Here is a 26,850-nt window from a genome sequence, read left to right on the forward strand (position 1 = left end):
CATTTGTGTACATCTCCATGGCTGTTCCACTCTGTTTTGAGACTTTCACAGAGTTCACATCCTTATTTCCTCCCAGTGCAGTGGAAAGACTCCATAATTTTTGTGAAACAAAAAGAGTTTAAAGAAGAGCTTTAAACATCTGCCTTCTTTCTTATATATTGGTGAGGTTGTAGTGGCTAGTGTGCATATATTTGTGCTGTTTCAGTGCTTGAGAGGATCAAAACATTTGGTGGCATAATTCTGGATTTGCAGAGAGGTGAATTACATTGTAATTCAATTAGCCTTTTAATTCAAAATACAGTACGATTTTTTATTCCAGATGCCACATACAGCACACAAACACCATGCTTGCAGCTACTCTGGCTTAACATTTTTTTTGAAGTTCTGTTTATTCAAGAGAGTTACTGATTAAAACACTGTAGTATGTACTTTAAAAGGATATCACTCTATATTTAGATGCACTACCGACTTAAGACTGTATGTGATTGAAAAGCATTTAGCTTAAAAGTGTAATCATGGCATTTGTTCAGAGGCACTGTGGATTTAACTCAATAGTTACTGTCTTTACTCTTATGTATTAACACTTAATGTCTAAACCCAGGGCCTGCGTAGGATGCTTGGGCTAACAGGAGGCTGATTATGTTAAGTTCTACATCATACTGGCTAAGGCATCTAGGGATACATATAGAAAATGCTTTTGGACATAGACGTGGCATCCTTTTTTGGTCCCCTTCACCCACCTTGAGGAAAAGAATCTTTAATATATGTCATATTAAGATGGCAATCACTCCAGTACTAGCTGGATATCACAAAATTTAGCGAATTCTATTCATTTGACCTGTGGGCTTCACTGCAGTTTCCTCATGGTTTGACTTGCTCATTTTTACTCTTCCCTGCTTGGAAGTTGAGCAGTGGTCATAGGAGTTGGATACAATTGTAGGAAGAGTTCTTTAGACTCACTGGCACTTAGTGGCCTCTGGACTATGGCGTGAGCTGCTCCTAAGACAGAAGCTGGTGGGAGTCAATGGTGAGTCCTGAACACCCTAAGGTGCTCCCTGCCAACTGCTGGACTGTGAATGCCATCAGCATTCAGAGGAACCCCACGTGAGCAATCATAAAACTCAAGGTACTTTGTGCAGGATTCAGTGTTTTCTGAAAAAATTCCCCATTAGGCTGCCTCAAAAGATAGCTGTGATCTCAAGACTTGTGCATCTGGTCTGTATTTCTCTTTCCTCACATTAATGAACTCATTTTAAACCCATTTTATTTTCTCATTTAATTTCCTCATTTTAAGCACATAATGAGGTATATATTTGTCACGGTTAGTCACCTGGGGCTTTTTTTGCAGTCAAAAGACAGCACACTCATTTAATTTTCAAAGCTCTGAATTCTTGTATTCTTCGTGGTTTTGGGAGTTATATCTAGGAATATAAATACTTTCATACCTTTCATTAATATGAAAGATAATCCAGTTATAATGGACTGTTAAATTACTTCTAAGGTTAGTAATTGAATTAGAAATTACTAACATTGTTAATCATGAAGGAGCTGTAAAATTATTTGTGAAGTACACTCTTTTAGCTTGTGTCTATGCTCTTCCCATTGATGTTAACACATCTGCAGTTCATCATACCCCTTTTTTCTCCTTTTGCTGGTAAGCAAGAAGCAACAGCTCCAGAGGTGGTAACGTGAATGAAAGAACTGCATTCCAGCTGTTTGTAGATGTCTGTTTTTGTAATGCAGGCAAGGAAAGCACAGATATTTTCAGCATTTGAAACTAGCTGCTATTAATTTTTAAAAAAACAGACCTACTTTTTAGTAATTGCTATTGAAGTTGCTGCAAACTTCAGCGACTCTCCTAATGTGATGAATAGTGCACTTTGGAAAAGAAATGTTGCATAAGTTTTAAGATATAGAGTTGAAAGAGAAGTGGTTGCCCTGAAAATATACTTCATTTTGAAGCTTCAAAATTATGTAATGTTTAAATGTAACATGTCAGGGAAACTTCTTGCAAATATATGTGCAGTTTCAAAGAGCAGCAGTTTTTCACTTTACAGTAGAATTTGATTATATTATTTTTGAGCCCATTTGGAAACCTGCAGGCATTACTCCATTGCAGGTACCATATAAAAGGATCTTAGCCCATGTTATTTTTCTTCTGAATTATACATTCAGGTGTATTGTAGCAGTAAAATCTCATTTTAATGAGCACTGCTTTGTGGAATAGTGCTATTTACTTCTCTCTGTATTTGAAGGGAAAAAAGGGTAACTTCAAAATTGCCTTAATTTTGTTCATCTTTTAGCTGAGATGCCTATCAGATTGTATCAGAGGTAGGTAGGAAATCAGTAGGAAAACTTGTACGCCTCCTGTAGAAATCGGTGAATTAATTAGAAGCAGCAGTTATAAGAAGGAAAAGCTAAATCCAGAAGTAGTAGTAGTAAAATGTAAACTCTGTAGTACTCAGCATTAATTTCCAGTGTCACTACTTTTGTGCTAATCTCTGTTTCTGTGAAGGAGAAGGTTTTCAGTTTCTTGGGAATCACAGCCCTGGCATAGAGCATAAAGGGATAGGAAAAGCTCAGCCATGCCATGAAAATCTCATTTAGGAAGGGATGCTCCATGTTTTTTGCATCAGCTGTGTGATTGCAATACAAGGCAAGTAGAAGATATGGATTCAGTTTTTTCTTTATGTCCCTTCTCAATGTAAAATTCTCTGTTTACCAACATATGTAAAACTGTCTTTTAAGCCAGTCTGATATCTACAAAACAATTCAATTTTTCAGACTGCTTGACTATTGGGAGCAAAACAGAGTGAGAATATCTATGTAGCCCCTACTTACAGGATGATACCTAGGCTGAAGACCCCTGCACCAATAAATAGTTTTTGTATTGATAATGAACAGTCAGTTGTTGAATCTCTAAAAAGCCACTGATACACAAACTGGGCTTCTAGCTTCTCTCCCAGTATTCTAAGCAGTAAGTTGCACTACCATGCTTGATGCTTTCCCTCTCTTGCCTCTCCCCATCTTTCCCAACCCACCTAGATACGCCATGAAAGGTGGAACAAATTCGGTACAAGTGAAACAGAGGGTCTTTTTCATTACATACCCCGTCCACCTGCTGAATTATAAGTTGAATGCTAACAGCCAGACTCAGGTGTGGCTTGGAACAAAGGCCAGCAGCCAAAACCTCCCTCAATACGTAGAAGAAAGGCTTCCAGCAGGCAGCTTCCAGAAGTCACTGCATCTGGCCTTGGTACTTCTCTAGTGGGGGAGTCGCCTTCTCCAGCAGCACATCCTGGTCGCTCAGGGACCACCTAAGTCTTCTACCACTGCAGGTTCGCTGTTTCCACTCTCAAACCAAAGGCCACAAAGAAGAATATAGACTTTTTGGTGAGGAAGAGAAGTAATCGGACATTATAACTACAGAGGGAAGAAGTCAGATTGTCTTCAGCAAATAAAAATAAAGCATGGAGGTATTTCTGAAGCAGTCTGTTACTAAAGAAAACTGATGCATTTGAGATAGATTACTTGGTTATATTTTAAACAAAGAATTTTTGAAACCTCAATTTCAAGGGAATAATTTTTAGATATAATCTCAATATATGGGATGGGTGAAATCCCTATTTCACTGAAATCGCCAGAAATTTTATTATTTAAAGGGATGATTTTACAGATTGCAAATCTGTTTAGGTCAGTAGAAAGCCAGATCATTCAATGTGTTCAGATGGTTTTCATATTTTTACTTGTCTCATTTAGAGTAGCTTGAGGGATACTTTAGGAATTCTTTAGGTATTTTGCATAAAACATCATGTCTGACTTGAGACTGGGGCAGTTTAACTTACACTGTAAACCATTCCGTTTGCTAGCCTCTGAATGGTTATATTTACCCTAAGTAAAAATTTTTCAAACTTTTATTCTTGCTTTGAATATTTTTTAGACTTTAGAAGGAAAACATGATATCCTATTATGAAATAGGTCCAATAATAATTAGTATGCTTTGTGTTTCCATTTTGGAATTACCATTTTATCTTGCAGTCTGAAGGATAGCAATCAGCAAAATTGTTTAACAGACTCTACAAGCCATTAACAATAGGTGATATTAATGAAGATATTAACATAATCTCACCCCACTGGGCATTTATATTCCATAAAGTCACAAGTCACTTATAAAGAGAACCTCACAAGAAATTCCTGCTGTAGTTGAAAGTATTTTTGAATATCACAGTGCTTGATGTACCTTTCTGTTGCCCATTTTCTTAATGTTACCTTTAATAAACCAGAGCTTAATCTCCTGCAGATGTCTTTACACAGACACTGTAAGGTCCTCACAGGTCCTCACAAACTGCTTAGTGTTTCTGCTAAGCAGTGTTCTAATGCACGCCTGAGAAACAGTGAAACAGTAAATTTATGTAAACTCCATTTGTCCTGTAGATTTCTATATTTACAATTGGTGCTTAGAATTGCTTTACTCCTTCCCCTTCTCTACTCCTAGTGACTTCCTCATTTTATGTTCAATGTTTTACTAAGAGGTTTCCAAGTGTGCACAAGCATAGTTGCTGAAAGGCACTGGTGCAAGAGAAGGTAAACCTGGCTTAAGGAAAGACCTGATACATCCATCTATACAAACTCAAGTTTGTGTTTGCCAGGTTTTTGAAATTAAGTCATGGCATTTGTTGAGTGACTCAGCCAGAAACCCAGTCCCAAGTCAGAGTTTGTGTATTCACAGTCAGCCACAGATTTGTGTACGATTCATAAACAAACTTTTATCACTTGTAATTTTACAGAGCACAGATCTGGAAAATGAACTCCGTAGAGTCTCATGTCAAAATCTGCCTAGTGATCCTATGTTTTAATAGTTTTCCCATAATATACCCTGGGAAGAATGCCACTGGTTTAGTTGCTTGCCTTACCATGCCAAGATTACCTTCCTGTAATGACAGTGAGTTTTAGTTTTGTGAGCCTGAAAACTATTTGGTCCTCATATCTGTGTGAATGAAGGTTTAGGTAAGTGTGACATTGCTAGGATTGAAACTTCCCTTTGCACCTGTCTGACTGATGATATGAGCAATAAGAGCATTATGTAAGTGTTGGTGTCACAGATGATTTGAAAAGTGAAGTAACTTCTATGTCTGTTCACATATTCCCCCTGCGGGGTCTTTTGCTAGTTCTTAGGCATGTGGAGATGTAAAAGCAACTAGATCAGGGAATTGATCTGCCTGGAAACAAATACTGTATTTACTAAGTTAGCCTTCTGCCTAACTAGTCCTCTAGTATCACAATATAAAGAGAAATTTTGAGATAGAAAATGTACTTTTCTCTTTTTTTATAGAACTTAGGAACTGAAATCAGTCCCTAATGCCTTCATATAGCGTTACATTTCATTCAGGCTCACATGCAGTTCTATGTGCAGGTATTTCATAGCATATATTTTTAATATTTTAAAAATTTTAAAAGGAGGCTGTAGCCAAATGGATGGTGTGCATGTTCTTGAGATATCTGTCTGCTGCATAAATATTTCATATAAATATTTCATTGTTATAGATCTAGTGTGCTGAAGAACCAACAGCCTATTTAATTTCCCATGCATTATTTTATTCCAAGTATCTTCTTTAGTCCATAAATAACATGTTTCACTTCTGTACTAGACAACAAGATATTATTTAATGCAGGCATATATTTGAATTTCATACAATTTTGTTATGCCTAAAAGCAGTTAAAGAGAATTGTCATACTTAGGTCGTGTGTTGACTCAATGAATACATTCTGCTTTGATGAGACTCCTCACCCTTTCTTTTCTTGATCTCTAGTATAATATACAAACAGATCAGTACAGAAGTTGTGATAACGTCTCTGCCAAATCATCAGATAGTGATGTCAGTGATGTGTCAGCCATTTCCCGAACCAGCAGTGCCTCTCGCCTCAGCAGCACAAGTTTTATGTCAGAGCAATCTGAGCGCCCTCGGGGCAGGATCAGGTGAGTTCTCCGTGCAGCTTCAATTGCATCACACTCCCTTTTCTATTGACTGCCAGAATACAACCATAAATTCTTGAAACTAGATCACCACAACATGAGAATTTCTGGAAAATGTTATGCACATATAAACTGTCTTCCATGACTGGCCTAAGATGACAGTATTTTTCCTGTTGTACATCCTAAACAGAAAGCAAACTTCCCATGAGAAGATGATAGATTTATGTATTTATCCCACTTGAACCTGAACACAGGCTGTCCTCTCATTGGTGGCTAAGAAACAGTGTAATCAGTATGTCAGTAAGGTATTACAGCAGAAATATTACTATATTTTTTTAGTTAAGCAGTTTTTTTCATAAAAGCTTGGTTTTTCTTCCTCAAAGTATTTTCCCTATCTACATACCCTTATTTTGCTGTTTTCATGTATATGATAAATTACTCGATTTGAAACTATTTTTCATGTAATAATTTTTATATTTTTGTTCAAAAGTAGTTTAATTCATTTCCATTATCAATAACCAAATACATCTTTCATCCTTTATACTAATCTATTCAGGGGTTAGGGCTCTATTAGATGCACACATTGGGTTTTGTTTTCATTTAACTTGATGACAAAACCCTCAGCAGCCACAGTGGCTCTAGGATTAGCTTGGTAGTCATTGATTACATTTGTCAGTTTCTGAACTGTAAAAAATTCAACTTTAGGTGCTCTAAAACACAAGAAGAATTATGAACTGTAAAAAAAAAAAAAATTATCCCTACCAAGAAGTCTGCCTAATGTAAGTCTGGAAGGCATCATTTACCACTCAGAATACTTCTAGACACACTCAGTGTCTGAGAAGATCAGCTGCAGGAGTTTGGTCTGTTTATGCAAAAGGAATGGATATTAGGAAAACTCAGGAACTGGCCTCTATGTTTGAGCTAGACACACCCCATTTTATTTTCAAGGAATATTCACAAGGGTATTTAAAGTCATATTTCAGATTGGTGGAGGTCTAACCTGACAGCTACAGTAATCCAAAATCCAGCAGAACACGGCAGTGGAAGTGTAAATGTATTTAAAGTCAGTTCAATTTATGTCTTTAAATGCTGCATTACATCATGTCCTAGGTTTTCTCTATTTGACTCTTACAATGGGCTTTTTTCATACCAAAATACCTTATTTCATAGACACAGAATTTTTCTCAACTAGGCCCTCTCACAGGTCTTTGTCAGGTTCAACCAAAATATTTTTTTTTTCCACAGATACATGTAACAGATTTTATCAGAAATTTTCCTTGTGTTCAGAATATATGATTGTAAATATCAGGACTGGGAGAGCCACTAAACTTGTGTAAGCCTGGCAAGGGTGAAACCCAGGTTCAAATCCTCAACCTCTTCCATTCTTAGGAGTAGCAGAGCACTTTGGGTGCAGGATTGGGTGACCTCGTATACAAAGCCAAGTGTCTGCAGTGGGAGTTCCAGTTCAGCTTCACTCTAGACAGTGAAGTGAGATGTAATTGGAATTCAGATGCCTTCTCTTTCTGACACTGTCCACAGGATCCATACTTCAGAAATTAGACACTTTTTGGTTGTTTGCTTTAATCTTCTCTAAATTCAGGTAGTACTTCCATACGAAAAAAAATGTGTAGTAATAAAATACAATGCAGTTCTTTCAGTAGAAATATGAGAAAGAAATAAAAAGATTGGGGAAAGGGTTGATTGTTTTAGGAACAATTTTTTTCATCTTGAGATTCATGCTGTCTAACTCCAGACTTAAAAGCTATGTATCTTCAGTGGAATTCACCTAAAAATAGGTGTTTATTAAATTATTTTTTAGCTTACCTAAGCCACTATTAAAAGGAAGAAAACACCTATTATCTTGGATGGTTCACCTCATCTTCAGACAAGCGTCAAAGGCAGGGTAATCATCCTTTTCTAGAATTAATTGTTGAATAAACCCTAGATGACTTATTTAGATTGGTTGCTTTAATTTTTGACATTGGTTCCTTTTAATATTAAAAGAATTATTTCTCTCAATTACTAAAGTTTCTTTAAGGTCAAGGAAGTAGAAGTTTTAATTTCAAGTCTGATTACTAATTTGAAATTCAAATTTTATTTTTGCCTCCAAAGAACCCAGTGTTAACATATATCAAATAGGATGGGATAGGATGGGATGATTGAGCAGGGAGGGTAGCACTTTCTGTCTATCTGTTTTTGTCATTCTAAAACCACCTATCCAGCATCATCTTCATTTGAAAGAGTGTCAGGCCAGTGGACATGGCAACTGTGTGAGTGTAATGTTACATTTAATGACAAAGTTTCTTGAACTGCCTTTTCTATGCACCTGCTTTTGTTCTCCAGATATGTTGTAGAGATTAACCTAGTAAACATATAGAAACTCAAAGGAGGTGGCTCAGTTCCAGCCATTTCACTAAATTAAGTCATTCAACAAGTATCCTTACCTTGAAGAGTAGTCTGGGGTTCAGATTAGTAACCTGAAGTGATTGATGCAAGTTCTAAATATAAGTATATAAAATAGGTTCTTGATTTCTAATTTGTTTAGCATTTTCAGGTATGTGTTATAACAAATGGCTTTGTGTGGATAAGCTACTCTGCATATTAAATTATTCAAAGCATCTTTCTTGTTACTGTTCTAAGAAGTCTGGTTAACTGCCATGCTCTCTAGTTGGAAGTGCAGAAAAAAAATACCAGGAATTTTTGCTGTGTGAACAAAAAGTTCTGGGTCTTCTGACTTGAATCAGAATCAGATTTGTGAATTTGGAGTTGATGTGTATTTAATGAGTGAAGTCAAATTATCAGTCCTTCTTTATGGAGGTTTGCTTTTATTGATCATGGTCTTTATGCATTCATAACACAGTCACGCAGTACTTTGTGCCTGCATGTGTTGGAGATGTTACTGTGTATGGCTCTGAAGCATTTCTTGCATCCTAAATGAAGCAGAAGGAAACGTTTCTATGGTTTAATGCTAATGATTGATAAGGAAGAGCCCATGATGATTAATCAGCACCATATGGGCTTGATCAGACAAAGAAGGACATTTGCTGACTTAATAAAAAATTATGCCAGATTCTGTCATTGCATCACTTTTCATTTGTAGCCTTTTTATGCAGATAACCTGGAGTTCTTGGTGCTGTTAAGTAGGGAGCTGTCCTACATGGTAAAGGTGAGGTGGAGGCTTCTGTTTTGGAGGAATAACAAGCTACCATAAGGTGTTTCATTCAAATCCGATTTAATAAAATCTGCTAGATTTACGAAAGACTAAATAATATTTTTAAGGTGAATTTGTCTCACTGTATCTGGATTTCAAACAAATTGCCCTGCATTAGGAATATTACTGTTATCTCTCATTTTAAATTTGAAAACCACATCTTACTAAGAATTATGGTTTTTATCTTGATCAATGTGTGACATAATAATATTATATCTGTGCCAAATTTTAATCTGTTTTTACATGCTTTTTAAAATTGAATGCTTAAGTGTAATTAAAATATTTTATATGAGCTTATCAAGGAAAGAGGATAATGTAATTAGTTGTAATAGTAGATTTAAACCAGTTCTAATTTATTGCACATGTTGTGCCATGCCACTGAATGGCTTGTATCACAAACTCGTATATGGTTTTTAGGATTTATGTTCTCTGTATGCCCCTGAAGTTTGTACTGTCAGACTCTACCTGACAAGCATTTTCTTCCCTGATTTCCAGAACAAAATATACAACTTTTGTGTAGCTGTTGTTCTTTCAGTACACTGACACTTAACTCCAGTACACTTGAGCTTTAAAATAGGAATGATGGAGCAGAGAAATTATGATTCAGGATCAAGTGAGGAAGTGGTTGATGGTTGATAGGCAATGGGTGCAGAGAGATGGGGACAGCCAGGACCTCATAAACAGCAAAATAGGGCAGGGAGGAGCCACCCGGTGTGTATGCACATGAATAAGGATGTGATTGAGAGAAAAGCATTTAGGGAAAGCTCTCATAGCTTTTCTGGGAAATCAGCACAAGTGTGTGGCTCTCCAGATGGCCTGCGCTCCAAAGCATGGGGAACAAGCAAGAGGAATTAGAGGTTTGTTGTGCAGCTTCAGGGCTATGGTCTCATCACGACTACAGAGAAGTGGTGGGATAGCTCATATTACTGTGCTGCAATCCATGGAAGCACAGGGCAGGATAGCAAGGACTGATAGCAAGCCCTTTCTGAGGGAGAGCAGAATATGCAGGGAGCTCTGCCTAGAGGTGGGTAATGAACCAGCTGAGAGTTGATAGGTCAGGATTCGAGGCCCAACCAATGTCATGATATTGTGGGTGTCTGCTATGGACTTCTTGATCAAGAAGAATTAGATGAAGCCTTCTTCCAGTTGTAGGTTCTGGTTTTCATGGAGAATGTAAACCATCCTGGTACCTGCTGGTTAAGCAATGCAGTAGGGCACAAGTAATCCAGGAGGTTTTTGTAGTACACTGGTGACTGAAGGGAAAGTCTGGAGCAAAGACTCAGCAGAGAATGATCTCATCAAGGAACATCGAAATAAACTGCACATGTGAAATTCATTGGCATGTGATAAGGTACACATGAATACTAAATGAGCTGTTGTTGACTGGTGGCATTGCAAAGCCAGTCAATTATCTTTGGAACATGGCACTCGGGGAATGTTCTTGAAGACTGGAAGAAAAATCATCACTACTATCTTCAAGAAGGGAAAGAGATCTTGGAAACTATAGGCCTGTCAGCCTTAGCTCAATCTCTGGGTAGCCAAACATATGTGTAGAACAAGGGGGTGATTGTGGATAGTCAGCATGAAATTACAAAGGGCAAATCAAGCCTGACCAGCCTGATGGCCTTGCTTCATTAGCTGACTAGCTCGATGGATAAGAATATCAGATGTTCTCCATCTTGTCTCTGCTAAGTTCAACACCCTCTTCTAAAACACCCTCATAGACAAATGGAGGAAGTACAGCCTAGGTAAGCAAACAGTGAGGCAGATTGGAAACTGGCTGAATGCCAGGCTCAGGGCACTGTGACCTGTGACACAAAGTCCAGCTGGAGCCAAATCATTTATGGTGTATGCCTGGGATCAATATTAAGGCAGTACTGTTGAACATCTTCATTAGTGTTTGGGAAGATGGAGCAGAATGCACCCTCAACAGGTTTGCAGACAACAGAAAACTGATAGGAATAGTTGATATAGGAGGGGGATGTGACTCTATTCAGAGCGACCTCAAAAGGATGGAGAAATGGGCCATTAGGAACCTACTTAAGTTTAACAAAGGAAATGAAAAATCCTGTGCCTGGGGAACAGTAACCCCATGTGCCATTGCACACTGGGGACGCACAGCTAGAACACATTTTCACAGCTGGAAAGCAGCTTTTCAGAAAAGAAACCGTTCTGGATGCTAAGATGAACCTGAGCCAACAATGCCTCCTTGCATTAAAGACCAACATCCTGGGCTGCATTAGGAAGAGTGTTGCTAGCAGGCTGAGGAACATGATCCTTCCCACTCAGTAGAGCTGAGCAGCTCTAGTGAGACACCTCTGCAGTTCTAAGTGCAGTTCTGGCTCCCTGGTACAAGAGACATGGAGCTACTGGAGTATGTCCAGCAAGGGGCCATGAAGATGGTGAAGGGGTTGGAGTGTCTGTCATACAAGGAGAAGCTAAGAGAGCTGTGTGTCCACCCTGGAGTAGAGAAGGCTCAAGAGAGGTCTTATCAATGTGCATAAATGCCTGAAGAGAGGGACTGGAGAAAAAAAGGCCAGACTCTTCTCAGTGAGAGGGTGAACACAAACTGAAATAAGGCAAATCACACTAAAACACACACAAAAAAAAAAAATTCTGCAAAATTTATTAAACACTGGAACAGGTGGTACAGTCCCAGATTTTGCACAGTCCCAGTATCCGGGAATATCCAAACCCCAAGCAGATATGGCCCTGAGCAACCTGCTCTTATCACATCTGCAGTATGCAGGAGAGTTGGACCTTGCAATCTCCAAAAGTGTCCTCCAGCCTCACCTGTTCTGTGACTCTCTTTCAGATTTTCATTTCATGCTGCTTATTATGTTGTTATCTTGCAAAAAATTCTCAGTGTCTTTAGTTTGTAGCCAGGTGAAGTGAGGTTTGCCATCTCACTGAGGACAAACAGCAGCATTGATCTCTCAACATGATTTAGCCAGAGGTCACTCTCTGGTTTGGAGATAGATTTTCTCCCACTGGTTTTCCATCCTCCCATGTACATTAGAGCTAGTTTGATGCAATTTATAGTGGTGAGGGGCTAGAGAGAGTCTGAAGGGTCTTCTGATCTCTTCTCAGGATTTCAAATAATGCTGCTTGTTACATGATAAATGTATGTGATGTGACTGGTGCAATATAGTTGTTCACTCCTTCCCCCACCCTCTCTTTAGACTAGGGCTGTAGCCCCTTCTCAGCACACTGATTCACTAAAATGCAGCACTACTGCACCACAGAGCCAGCTGAGCAAAGTTTTACTTCATGTTATAACAGTGAAGGAAAACACCACACTAAGGTTTTTCATGCATTTGATGAGACTGAAGTCTGTGTTGAAATAAAGAAACCCATTCATTCATTTCATGTTAATTACAGAAGTAATTAAAATTTTTATATTGAATTTGTGTCACAGTGACTAAAGGTGTAGTCAAGATACTTTACTAATGAAAAAAAAGAAATGTAAAATCTTTTAATTATTGATATAAATATTGCAAACAGAACCAGTGGAGGCAACAACAGAAGAACACTAAAGCTTATTCATCAATAAAAGTAAATGACCTGGAAAATGGGAACAAATTCACAAGTAATTTCAGACTGGCTTTGTGGAGAATATTCACTATGCCACACTCATTATCTATACCTGGGAGAAGATCCTGAAAATGTGTGGAGTATAACAGATCCTTTGTACCCTGCCTAAGTTTGATGCCATATTTCTTGACGGACCAATGTAAGGGCAAGTCCACATTATATAAAGAAAGGATTGAGTAATATAAATTTGCAGTGGAATATGCAGTGCTGGACCCTAGCATAAGAGGTAACTGTTTGTGTGTACTAGGTAAAATTAGATATTCCTAGGGTTTATAGCTCTCATTACTGGTATTCTGTATAAAAATAAATATTATTTTAATTATTCAAGGTGTTATCAACCCAGATCCTTGTCTGGCAAAGGAGACATCATGTACTTGGAATCAAGGTGGTTCCTCATTCTTGGATTCTGAGAGCCTTCAGGGTGTCATAGTAGAAGACATAGTAGATCATCTTGTGTGCTGTGCACTGCCAAGCAGATTTAAAGAACCCCAAACCCCCCCATGCCTCATGCATGCCTAGCTGTGTGCCACCAGGCAGCAATGATCACAGTGCTCTGGCAGCGTGCTGGGCTGGGTCTCCTGCTTACAGAGATTTGTAGGATCTGGCTCTGTATATATAGCAATGTATGAAAAGCTAGATCCTACAAATCTCCACAGCTACACAGACAATGGTGTGGCAATATCAGTCTGCCTCACACTGAAAGCTGGCCCTCAAATGGCATTTTCAAAGGGGTGTTTCCTGGGTTTCTGCTTAAATTTTACCATGTGCAGCATTTCAAAACATCACTATGGAAGGTCTGTTCCATATTTCTCAGGCCTAAAGCATCATAGAGTCAAATTACATACCTACAGCAGTAGCAGAAAGGATGAATTCTGCTGCACATATATTCACTTATGAATCAGATCAACCTTTTCAGACATCACGTTTCTAAGTAATCTTGAACCAAGTTCTCATTTGCTATTTATCTTCCATGTTACACCTGTTTCCAAGCCTGCATAGCTAAGGTCTTGCAAATTTATAGATGGCTGCAGTTGCAGTTTATCAGCTGGGCTATTATGAGTCACCAGAATCAATGCTTCAATGTGATTTGTTTTTAATCAGCTGTCAAAGCTCCAGTGCAATGGTGCTTGTTGAGAAGCTACTGATTTATTTACTTAATGTGAACTGGCATGGCTTTGGGGACATAATGCTGTTCTCTTTTCTGAAGTTTCTATTTTAATGGTCAAATACTAAGTTCCCAATTTATTTTTTTAAATTATGTCTCTGCAAACATAGTTTGACATATGAGTATTTATTGATCTGCGTATTTCTTTCTTGTGACAAATTGTAGATCCTTCAGTTTTGATGTGCAAGATTTTTTAAGATGATTAGGCTACGTTTTTCATAAGTATTAAATCCTACCTCTTCTATGTAGGTATCTATGTATATCTCTTTCTAAGAAAGAGAGATACTAGAACCAGTCTAGTAATTAAAACCACTAATTAAAGTGATTTGTATATTTACAATGCAATATTTCTTTTGTATTAAAATATATAAATAACAGTCTTTTTTCCTGGGTTGGAAATTTATAAGCCAAAAAACAATGTCAATTTCACAGGAAAGTGAAAATCCATTAAACTCTTTCAAAAGTCTACACTCAAGATAGTGATACATTTTTACAGAAATTAATACACTTTTAATGGTTAATAATAACATGCTGTGGAACACATTAGCGTAATGGTAATATTTTAAATCTGGTTTAAAAAGAACACTAGTTCATATCTTTATTTAAAAACAGGGAGTGGAGATTTCTGTGTGTGCTTAACAAACTGATAACTTAATTCAATTTACTCCTAGAGGAGTAAATTAGCTTTGCCAGCATAGAGAGGTATTTTAAACAAAATTTTAAATTTGTCTAGTTTCTATGTACACTCAAGCTGATGGAAAACTTGTCAGTCTTCATGTAACTGTATTAAGTAGCAACAGTATGACCACTACTTTGCTTAAAATACAACAATTAAAATGTAGAAACATGGATATAAGAACAAACAGTGCAGGCCTTGAAAGATAATACAGTTTTATTACAGTGAAAAATGAAATTTAGAGTTATTGCAAATTCCCTAGCAGGGTTTGCAAGGACTAAGAGCTTCACAGATGTGGAAAGTTGTGTTGTAGCTGTCATCAAAACTGCTAAATGAAGGAGGGTTTTTTTAAAACTTCAGGATGGTAATAGTGTTCATTTTTGAAAAAAAAAAAAATACATTGGAAAAAACCTGGTCAAGATTTTGAGGTGAAGCCATAGGGATAAAGCCTTCTCTAAACTTGTTTAGAGAATGAGGCAGGAATTGTAGAAAGATAAAGAATGGTCTTCTCACTTGCCTTGTTTGTTACTGCTCTGGGAAATCACTCTCTGCCCCACAGTTTTTATGTGATTAGTGACAAGTCATTTCAGACATGTCTTTGTTGATGGTCATGTGCTGCCTGTTGCATGGGAGTTTATTTTGTCTTGATTCTGTGGATTCAACATTCCCATCGTGAGGGAAGTTTGGAGCAAAACTTACACATGATTCTTTAGGGCTCTGGTTTGTTTAGCCCAATGACAGAGTAAGAGATTGTTGCTGAGTTCACGATGCAAAATGGGATGATGGCACAAGAAAAAGCTTTCTCTGCAAAAGCAGAAAGGATAGTGAGTCTTTTGTGGCTAAAAATGATAAACTGGCCATCCTTTGTTGGGGGAGGGGTTCAGAATATACTAAATACTTGTGATGGGACATGGAAAAGACTTCTCTTGTTCAGTTTCCACAGGAAGTTTTAGGAACTGTTTTGTTTTCGGAAAGAGTGATAAAAAGAATTTATTCCTCAGTTTTCTTATTCTCTTTCTACTTCAGTATCACCATGAACTCTTTCCTTACAGGGATTATTGTCCATTATTCCTCTTTGTACTCCAGTCAGGTGGCTTTTTCTTGAGTCCTGCCCAATGGCCAACAACTGCCATGCATGCACAGTCTACCTAAATTCTCCCAAATGCAGAATAGACAAGAGGTGCCATTCCTGGGAGCTACTGACTTTCTGCCTCTGACCTGGAGACAAAATAGTAATATTCAGGAGATGTACAATCTATTTAGCAATAAGGCCTGTTAGTGAGTGTAATGCCACTTTGTAACAAGAAAGTTTCCTGGTGCAGATCCCTTTGAAATCTCTTAGCATGAGAGATATGACTTAAAGAAATTGTTTTACCAAACTGACAGGTACTCAAAAGAAATGGCAAGTACTGTATTTGTGCCAAATAAAGGATCACCTCATTGGAATCTTTCAGTTAGGCATTAACTACTTTTCAAAGTGAAGTGAATTGATAATTTTGGTTTTGTTGTTAGTTTGGGGGTTTTTTTTGGGTTTTTTTTGGGTTTTGTGTTTGGTTTTTGGGTTTTTTTTCTTGTAATTTCCTTCAAAAGGACCTGGTAATCTGCCATAGTATATCAGCTGGAAACTTAGAAAATAAGAAGAAATTTTACCATGGGCAGAAACCAGGCATGAAAAATTTCTACCTAAATTTTTCACATTTGACAAACAGAATAGATATAGGTAACATGTAAGGCAATTTTTGCCTAAAATCTCCACAGTTCAAGCATCTACTGCAACACTTGAAGTAAATTTCCAATCCTACTTTGCTTCTGATTATCCAAGTCACCGCAGCTAAAAACCAAACTCCAGAAAAGTTTCATTAACTGTGCATTACCAAATTTCTTTAGAGAAAAACACTGAGCATTGAGCATGTACTGTGATTAGTTAATATTGCTGCTCAGGTGATCTATCCTGGGGCAAGGACAGGCACTCTGATGCAACCTGAGTCACAACTTTTGCATTTTTCAGGGGGAAATAGAGGGCAGTAGCCTCCAAATTATTACCATGAAGGCAATATAAATGAAAACATTTTAGATAATCTGCTTAAAAAATATAGTGTATCCTCTTTACCCCCAAAGAGTGTATTACAGATGGAAATTTCTGGTGCTGAGGTCATTTATATACAACACCAAGGTGAAGCCAGAGTAATTAATGTTCTAATTATTCATTATCTAAAGATAATGATTTTTGAAAATCCATCATTATAAACTGCTTTATGTATCTGTCAGAGAGAGAGGGAGATGGAGTCTTTAATCCCTTCAGAACATCTGTACATGGAAAATGTACTACGGAGCATTGCTTCTGCATTTTTAATTATCTAATTATGTTTCCTCTTTCAAAGAAACTGTCACATCACCAGCAGTCTTTCTTAACAATTTCAAAAAGGCTGAAAAATTATTTTAATTGGTTTTTCATTTAATTACTGCAGTTGATAAAGATGAAAAGTAATCCATAAACTTTTAGTTTAGGTACATTATGCTAATATTTTAAACAGGCAGTACTTGTTATTTTTAGATTAAAGAAATATAGCAAAATAGTTTTGGCCATGGCTCAGACCTCAGAGTACTTCTCACTTGCTTTGTCTTCATCTCAGTTTACTATATTTTTAAAATTTTATCTGCATCTTTTTTTGTTAGTCCTGACCGTGCATTGTTCCATTTAGCTTTTCATATTCTCCTCCTGCATTTCCTATTTTGTTGCTATTGCCTGTCACTGCTATCTACTTTTGAAAAGGAGCACTGAGCAATCTATTTCATATCAGTGATGTAGCACTTTTTACATGAAGAGCAGTGACACCACAGGTACTTCAGTACCTCTTGCTTTAGAGGGAAAAAAAAGCCAACAGGGAAAATAACATTCCTGAATGTCATGCAAAGAAAGAAAAATTGGCGAATTCAGCTTTCTTGATACTGAAAAAAGCTTCCTTCAGTGTTGACCTACACATCTTTGTGTCTGTCATACACACAGACACACAGCCAATATCTATTTTCTTGATACAGCTTGATCCAGATTTAACATTTACATCCTTTCTATGTTTGGTACAGTTTAACTGAATATATACATGGCTAATGCAGTCAAGTTGGGTAATTTGATCTATTTGTCCTTTAAATCACATGAGCCTTTCCACATCAGCTTTAATAGCAATACTTGACCCTGAGCAGTGCCCCTGGAGTGGCTGCTTTTTTGTTGGTTTCATTTTATGATTCATGTCATTAGTTGGCTTCAGACTGATGGTGCCTTGGGTATGTGCAGGCAGACACACGAGCTCCCACATACAGAGACAATTGCTCTGCTTGTTTCAGGGAATATAAATTAAGTTGAAATGTTAATGGCAAATAATAAAAAAATCTGCTTATCTTTTGCTTGGAAAACAGTTAAAATCTGCTTATCTTTTGTAATATTCAGGCTTATTTTCCAAATTGTTATTCTTTTGTTTCATAGAGAAATGCTAGTTTTCCAAGTTTAAAAAGTAGAAATATGTCAGAGCCATGAGGCTGGCACAGTTCAGTGGTGAGTGTGCCCCTGAGAAAATCATCGTCACAGCCCAGATTCTGATATACTGTGTTCCAATATGGAAATTTCCCCATCTTCCAAAGTAGGATTTTAACCAATTAAGCTCCCAGAGGAGGCTGAAATCTTCCCCAGCCCTTCCCTCAGTGGGAGTCTGCAGATTGAACTCAGTGGGGCCGGGGATGTGTCATCCCAGAGGCAGCAGCTGTTGCACTGAGTGGCACTTTCATGCAATATAGGAACATTGTCAGCAACAGATAGAACTTAAAAATTACTGATCTTCAAATATCTTAATACACCAGTAGGAGTCTAATATGGTGACTTGACAGCAGAAGCAAGAGGTTTTTTGTGATATTAATAGCTATTTCATAGGACATATTTCACCCTAGGACAATCTAATATATGTTCAATCTGCTTGTTAAATCAATATGTAGTTCCAGTTGGTACAGACTGTACAAAATTATTATTTGATTGAACTAACTTTTATGGCATAAAAAGTTCTTTTGAATAACTAGAGAGAATTATAATATAGGATATATGTTTGTCCTTTTGTTTGTAAAGCACCATGCTTCAATTAATTTATTAAATACTAATGAATATTTATAAAGATTTATTAAAAATTTGCAGTAATTTATCTTGCAGTAAATTTTATATATCATATGTCATATATAATATAAAATATTATTATTTTCTTACAGAAAGTTGCAGATAAGTGTTTGTATTTATTGATTATATATCATACGATACTAATAACAAGACACCTATTTTTAGAAATGTAATGTTTCTCATTATAAAAATATCTTCCCTTTGGTCCAGAGCTATTTTGTGTTTAGGAGAGTATTAGTATTCATGAGCTACCTCATTGCAAAAGAGTGCCACAGGGGCTATGAGTTAGAACGTGGTGCTGCATTCGGCAGGAGAGAGGGGAAGCACAGGAGCTTGTGCTGGTGGAGGCCAGGGATTCAGCTGGAAGATTCAAGTTGCTGCAACTGCCTGAAAAGAACTCACAACATCATCTACACAGCAAGGAATACAGGGCATCTTTTATTTACTCATGGCTTGCATTATTGGGAAAATGGGTGGAGTAAAAATGAGGGCTCACGAAAATAAACATCTAAAATATTCTTTTATACATCATCAGTAATTCAAAGAGAATGAAGGAAATGCTGTAATTTTAGCAATGGCTAATCATTTCAGATTTTTTTTGTGAAAGGATATACTTCCAGAGATTACATAGGTGAGTTTATGGACAAGTATTTTTTTAGATTTCTTACCACTGTCTTACTAACTTTCTTTTTCAGGTGGAATGTGCAAGTATTTTATGTAATTACTGAGAGATACTGAGTATATAGCTATATACCAGTTTTCTCAAATCAAATTATTTGTATGCTTTTATTGATCATGAATACATATATAGTTGTTATCTGTGCATAGAAAGACATATAATGATTTAATACTAGTACTTGGCTTGATTTCAGTTCTATACAGTTGAGTGTGCTGTACTTTAATATAAGCAAATATAATCCACAATGCTCTTGTAGCATGCTCATCTTGAAAAATTGGCTCAGGGTTAATTTTATGCTATCTTGTAACTCATACTACTCTTTGATTAAATTTTTTGTCTTAAAAGCTCATTCTTCATTACCACAGATACAACTTCCAGGTAGGGGCAGCTTGCAAAACTGAATATGTTGCTTTCTTTCAGAACTCTGATGGTTGACATGTGAATACAGTTTTGATGTCTTGTGTAGTTCAGGTACAATTTTAGATGGGATTTGTCTCAACTGCATAAGTTTTGGCAGGAAATATAAGCATTTTTCTCTTGGTGGAGGGAGCAGTATCTTCCCTGCTGATGCAGGAACCTGAGGATAATGTCTGATCCCAGTCCTGGGGAGGCTTCTCTGCTCTTTCTGGGGTTGAGGGAAATTTTCTCTACAAGTTAAAATAAATAAATTTTTATAAAGTTAAAAATCTAATTACTCTTTTTCTATGCTGAAGAACTGTGAAGTAATACATAGGCCCATGTAGGTTGTCTGTAACCATTCTTAATATGCACAACATTTATGTTGTTATGGCTGTAAATAAAAATACTTAGAAATAACAGAAAACTTCGGCCAAACCATTCATCAGAAGAATTGCTAAAGATTATAAAATAATTGTAAACAAAAATTTAGTGAATTAATTAGTTTACGATTAAAGGGACTATACTGATAAATATGTTACTCTTCATTATACTTCTACAGAAAACAGTATTCATTTATTGTGTTATGATAACTAGGTTTAAATATAATTTAATAATTTACCAATTTTAGCCACAAGCCTGTAAAAACTTGCATCTGCATTTAAACGAATGTGTTGTTAATCTGTTAATCCCAGAAAGTCTGGAAAACAAATAAAAATTGAGGTATTATCAAAATAGCTAAATGCAAAGGGATATATTTATACAGGTCCTTTTCTTGTCTGTGCTTCATAAATTAAACTCTAACTGTAGTGAATGAAGCAAGAGTGTGAGCTAGGAGCTTTTTCTTCAAGTGATAATCAATAATGTAATGGTAAAACATTGTGTTCTAATGGTAACCAATTAGATTGTATAAGAATGCTGAATTTTAAATTCCCATTCTTTTGAGACTGTTTCAGTTAATGAAAAATAATAAATTAGTACAGGGATTAGATGAACACAAACAAAATTTAATCTGTTTGCTTCATAATGACAAGAGGAAGTATCGGACAGCTGTAGGATCCTTGGTCCTATCCCATTATGCCCATTTCTAGAAAATTAATGGCTATTTTTTACTAGTATACTAGGACATATTTCCTAGGATTGTAGGACTTCATATCTGAAAGGAAAAAAGAGTTATAAAACTAATTTAAATTCTGAATTTGTTTTGTTTTTTTTTTTAAGATAAATCTTCTAGTTTCCTCTACCTATTGCAAAGAATCAAAAATTAAATTTATATGAGTCTTTGAAAAAAGCAATTTTCTCTATTATTCAGAAGCTTTCTGTGTTCTCTGAATTAGTGCATTCATACATCAAAAATAGTTTTTTTCCAAAAGTTACAATACTATCTTTTCTTATTTCTCAGCTGGTGGACATCACTGCCTCCTAAATACATATTAAATCAAGTGAGATTAGAGCATTGCAGGTAAATTAAAAAAAAAAAAAAAAAAAAAGTGAAGGCTGGCATAAAACATTGTGATTTTAGTATTTATTATATTCAGAAACACCTGAAATTCAATAGAGCAAATTCAATAATATGGTAAATAATTCTTTATTTGCATGGCAGATTTTACAGTTCATTGAACTTTAGTGCTGGAAATTATAGGTTTATAGATTAGCATGTCAGCAAAGCATGTGTTAATATAGTTCAAATGTCAACAGATGCTCTCAAAAGAGGTATTTTCAGTTCATTTCCCCTCTCTTACTGACATATTGATGCATAAACTCAGGAATTAACGGAATTGATGACTCCAAGGCTCAAAAATGGGAACAAAATGACTACAGAAAGCTTTGTGGAGTGGCCATTTTTGGCAACACAGAGACAGTCACTGAAATCCAATTCCAAGTGTTGTTGGAAAGAATTTATCCACATGGAAAGGAGTTGTCCATGTCTAATCAAAATAGGAAGTAGAATCCCTCAAAGTGAGGCCTGTGTGACTCTGCCCTTTCCTAGAAACAGTGAAGTGTCTCCTGCTCCAGAGGAGAAGCAGTTGACAGCGTTGCCTTCTATCACCCTGGAGGCCTTTTCTTTGATACTTGTGTATATATGTGTGTGGAAGATGGTATTTTTAAAAAGTTTTTCTTTTCCAATCTAAAATTCTTCCTAGAATGATTGAATATGTTTGTGTGTGTGCTCTCTTGTATGTGAGAGAGTGTGTGGTGGGGAAAATGGTGATAAAACACAAAGGAATTTTTACGGAAACTTTAAAATACATATGTCTTATATTTTTGCCTTGCAAACCCAAAAGCCAGTCTATAAAGTTTCTCTGGGACAGGAGGGAACACAACAGAACCTATTTTAAGCTCAGTGTACCCCAGGTAGTCCACCAAAATGTGTTCTTGAACACTTTGGTGCATCAAGCAGCTTGTTCTGTTGGACGGTACAGGTGTTTTTTTACCTGAGCTTAACAGGAGCAGATTCTAAGTGCTGCAGATAGTTTAAGGTCTATGCAGAGATTGATAGTGATTTTTCTATTAAGTGTTATCTAGTCAAAGACTTTACTTTTCCAACTTCATTTTCAAAGAATACTGTCTATTTTTATGTGCTCTTACCTATGGCCACACATTAGTAACTCTTGGTAACTGCCAGCAAAACAGGGCTCCACTGTTTTAATTATAGTTTAGGGATACAATTTTTTATACTTTCCTGGCTCTGTCTTGGGACTGGGCCAAATCAAACTCCAGCAGGACTCAGGTTCATAGAAGCTACAGAATTTAATCTTTTCTCCCATTGACCCCTTCATTTTTCCCTGGCCTGATTTCCTATCTGTCTGAAACTTGCCATGATATGAAAAAGCCTCTAACCTCACTCTTTCTAATTTTGACTGGGGGAGAGGCAGTGAGGGGTGGATGGGAATGGGGGACAGGAGCAGGCCATTGCATCTGCTGGGGAGGGAACTTGTTGGGAGAGAGAGCAGGACTATTTTACTTCAAAATACTGGAAAATTTTAAAAAAATTCCTAAAATAGCATGTTACCAGTAGGTCTACTAATCAGTAATACAAGGTTAAGGAATTTCCTACATGCTTGGCTGATTTAACAACTGCATCTGAAGTGAGTCCAGCTGCAACTTAAATTTCTGCATCTCTACAGAGTGACAACTAACTTTATATTGCCTTTAGAGCTGGGGCTTTTCTTGGTCACAGCAGACTTAGTATTAGTATGTCATGTGTGTATTTGAGACTGTTCTCTAAACTTTGTGAACATTTTATCCTGCCTCTATACAGTGGAGCAAAAAAAGGATTTGTATAGAAACATTCAAATGCAATTCAATAGCTAAAGGAACTTGAACGGAACTGCCAGAGGGATTAATTTTTCTGTCAATCAATGAAATTCTAGTGGGTTATTAGGGATTTTTCATCAAAATTATTTTATCTTCATACTGTGATTATTGTACTTACCTTTAATGGAGTGAGAGACTGACGACCTAAAAAATACTATATATTACATGATCTCTGTGAAAAGTATGAAAATTTAGATGATATCTTTATTTCTGTTAGCTCTTAAGGCTTTGGTGAACAGCATTGATAAGATTCATATGTTAAACTACTACCCCACATTAATTTTATTTGGTTGTAAAATTGCTGTTTTATTTATTTCTGTATTGTGGGAATACAGACAGGAAGGCTTCACATAACTTTTAAGTGTCTCTCTGTTGCTCTGAAAAACATGGGGAAGTATTCATTTTATTCATTTCCCTCAAAGTGGAGGACAAACAACAGTATTGGAAATATGTACTCTGAGGAGGATCTAATTAAGCTTTTACTTGTGAGCCAAATAAATGGAAATGTATCAAGACTTAAAATAATTTACTGATTAAAAAAAAAAAAAAAGGCTTTTGGAAGTGCTGTTACACAGCCAAATTAACATGTTTGTTTTTACTTTGTAACTGTAGTACATTTACTCCTAAAATGCAAGGCAGACGGATGGGGACTTCAGGGAGAATCACTAAGAGCACAAGCGTGAGCGGAGAGATGTATAAGCTGGAGCACATTGACGGGAGCCAGTCGGACACGGCTGTCGGCATGGTTGGAACAGGTGGGAAGAAAAGGCGTTCCAGCTTTAGTGCCAAAGTGGTTGCCATAGTGTCTCGAAGGAGCAGAAGCACATCTCAACTTAGTCAAACAGGTGAGTGAGACACACACTCTTGGGAAACAGGACTCTCACCAAACATGGTTTACCATAATTTCATCTGTGGCATCTGTGTTATATGTATATGCATATAGACTGCTTGAGAGAGAAGATTTTCCAGCTGTAAATAAATTTCTGAAATATTAATTTTCTTTGATTATTAAACATCTGCAAGAAACAATATGCAAATGTCTTTTAGAATATGTGCTGTAGTTACTTTCTGTCCTGATCAGTGAAAACTGTTGTCTCTTAGAAGCCTTGTTTGCAGTTAGGCCAGGAAATGGAATGAGACACGTGTCAGTATCAGCAGTGGATAACCATTTGCCAAGACCTGCTTTTTATATGTAGGAAATTTCTTTTACAAGAAGAGTTGAGTATGAATGTGGGAACTGAAATATGAGTAAATGAATGGCAGTTATGCAACTCGGATCACAACATTGTACCTGTAGTGGAATAAAATAAGTTTTTTAAAATTACTTCTGTTTTTTTAAGTTGAGAGTTAATCTAATACTTTATTTTTTTGTAAGTAATACTGGCAAGTTTGGGTCAGTGATTTCAGATAAATTAGATGACAACATGATGCTTCATTAGGAGCATAAGCCTCCAACTCTTTATTGTGACTCCAGAAATCTTAAAAGCTTCATATCAGCATACCCTCCAGGAACAAATCCCATACAGAAAGATAAAAAAAGGGAAGAAGAATGTTTTAAAGTCCTTGTCCTGCTCCTGAACCCCAGTGAAGGCTTTTGCCTTTGTCTTCAGTGGGAGTAGGACCTGACCCTAAGGGTCCTTTCTTACTAAGAGAAGGAAAATAAAGAGGAAAAGCTTCAGCCTAGCATGAAATGCACTTATATTTCAGCATTCCTCTCACATAGTCAGAGTATCTAAACTAAGATAAGTAACAATATTGTTTATTTATATCATCAAATACTTCCCCCCTTTCCCCTGATTTTCTTTGATTGCCAGATGGGCAGTAGAATTGATCCTTTCACAGTTAAGGCTTGGTCAGCTATAACAAAAAGATTGTTATACTTTTCTACATTACTCATGAATTTTAAGCCAGAAAATCATGCAGTTGAAGCAAATGCTAAATGAAACTGATGGATTTGAAGCCCAGAACTGTAATTAATGTTGTGTTGTTCAAGAATGCACTGTGACTAAGTATAAAACTGGAATATAGATAGTTGTGCACAGTAAGATGCTGGTTTAGATGTATCAGAATCAATGGTGTGCTCTGTAAGTAATAAAAAGTGGTATTGTCATGTAGAAAGGATTTCTACACTGAATATTTTAGTCCACTTAAAATCTGAGCTGTGACTCCCAAGCACTTCTCAGTATCATCTATTTAAAGCTCATATTTCCCTAATCTTCATTGAAAGGTACTATAGTTTGCCAAGTTTTGCTTGGTGTAAATTTCAAAACAATAGTAATTTTGCAAGGAATGGAACTTCTAAAGTTTTAATGTAACTCAAAGAGCAAATCAGACATGAAAAAAATTATTATGTATTATTCATGATTGTAAAACAGTTCAGAATCATCATTACCTTGTCTTGTTGTGACTCAGACTAACAGTATTATCTATGGTATAATCAGAGCAAATAATAATGTGTCATTTTTTGTAAGTCACTACTTTTGATTTTTTTCAAAATCAGTAAATTAATTTTTTTCAGAACAATGTATGCATCAGACTTTACAGAGTTGCCAAATGACATTGTTGGAGGCTAAGTACTCATGTCCTAAATCAGGGACCCACTTCCCTTCCTCCCTATATTATACAAGATGAGAGGAGAAACCTAAAAGTGTTTATTTCAGTTTAAAGTGTTGTGCAACTTACTAATGTCTCCACTAATGATAATTATAGAAAATTTCTGCTATGACAATATAATATATACTGGGTACTTCTTTAAAATTTATTATGTGAGAATTGTTTCTTATAGTCAAGGTCTGAAGTTTTGGCACTGATGTGAAAATTTATGGGCCTCTAAAAGTGGTACCAAGTAGGAGCTTCTGGGACAGATCTTCAGGAACTGGAGGTGCACTGTTGATGCAGTATATGTATTTCAAAGGAAGTATAAAAGTACAGAAATAAATGTGTAGCTTCCATAAGTTGTTCAGGTTTAATTCCTATGACTTGCATGATTATAAGTAAGGGAAGCATGACATGGTTATTTGTTTTTGAAAACTCAGAATAGAAGATCAGAAGTAAAAAGGCAGATTTTTTTTTTTTTAAGCATAGGTTCTATATTCTTATGGATTGAGTATTATTGAATTCTAGTTTACTGCTGTCTTCAAAGTCACTAAAGTTTATTACCACCTCACTATTTTCACTTGAAGAAATGGTTAAAAAAGGCTGAATTCAACTTTTTGTAGATATCTTTTTTTGTAGATAATTCTTCCTTGTTACATACTCCGTGGGCTTGATGTTATATAAAAATGGAAGTGGTATGTATGGAACTGCTGCAAGGTAGCTATTATTTATAAGACTTGATTTTCTATTCAGCTGAAAAAGGCATTATTGTACATGAACATGAGGAGTTTGTGTACTGTGCATACATGTTAATGTCTATACATACACACATGGATTTCTTTGTACATATGGAGCGGATCCACTTGCATGTTGAAGTTAGAAGAACTAGTAATCATTATTTTACATACCCAGCTCAGTGTTGTTGGAAAATATTTATTCAGAATATGTGCCTTATAGATGATCAGTGAAATAATTGGTTTCTATTTTTATGTAAATCTGGAATGAAATTATGTATTTTTGCTGCACCTTTCTTTTATGTTTAAGATTACATAATACTTGTAGTAACTGTTCTGTGAAATCCCTACT

At 36.4% G+C, this 26,850-nt stretch overlaps 1 protein-coding gene across 46 annotated transcripts in view; it reads left to right on the forward strand.

Moving 5' to 3' along the window:
* The window catches only part of RIMS1 (regulating synaptic membrane exocytosis 1), a 364,651-nt gene that overhangs the window by 300,496 nt on the left and 37,305 nt on the right, over positions 1-26,850 (forward strand). For 28 of the 46 annotated variants that reach the window (XM_072926549.1, XM_072926565.1, XM_041715055.2 and 25 more), the window contains 2 exons: positions 5,811-5,977; positions 23,782-24,014. The exons of 17 other annotated variants lie outside the window; for them this stretch is intronic. In XM_072926549.1, the coding sequence (XP_072782650.1) occupies positions 5,811-5,977; positions 23,782-24,014 (400 nt within the window). Of the gene's footprint in view, positions 1-5,810; positions 5,978-18,365; positions 19,408-23,781; positions 24,015-26,850 lie in introns of those variants that run through there. One more of the 46 variants, XM_072926563.1, reaches the window with a different exon arrangement.

This window comes from Taeniopygia guttata, chromosome 3 (genome assembly GCF_048771995.1).
Source record: "Taeniopygia guttata chromosome 3, bTaeGut7.mat, whole genome shotgun sequence".
Taxonomy (NCBI): domain Eukaryota; kingdom Metazoa; phylum Chordata; class Aves; order Passeriformes; family Estrildidae; genus Taeniopygia; species Taeniopygia guttata.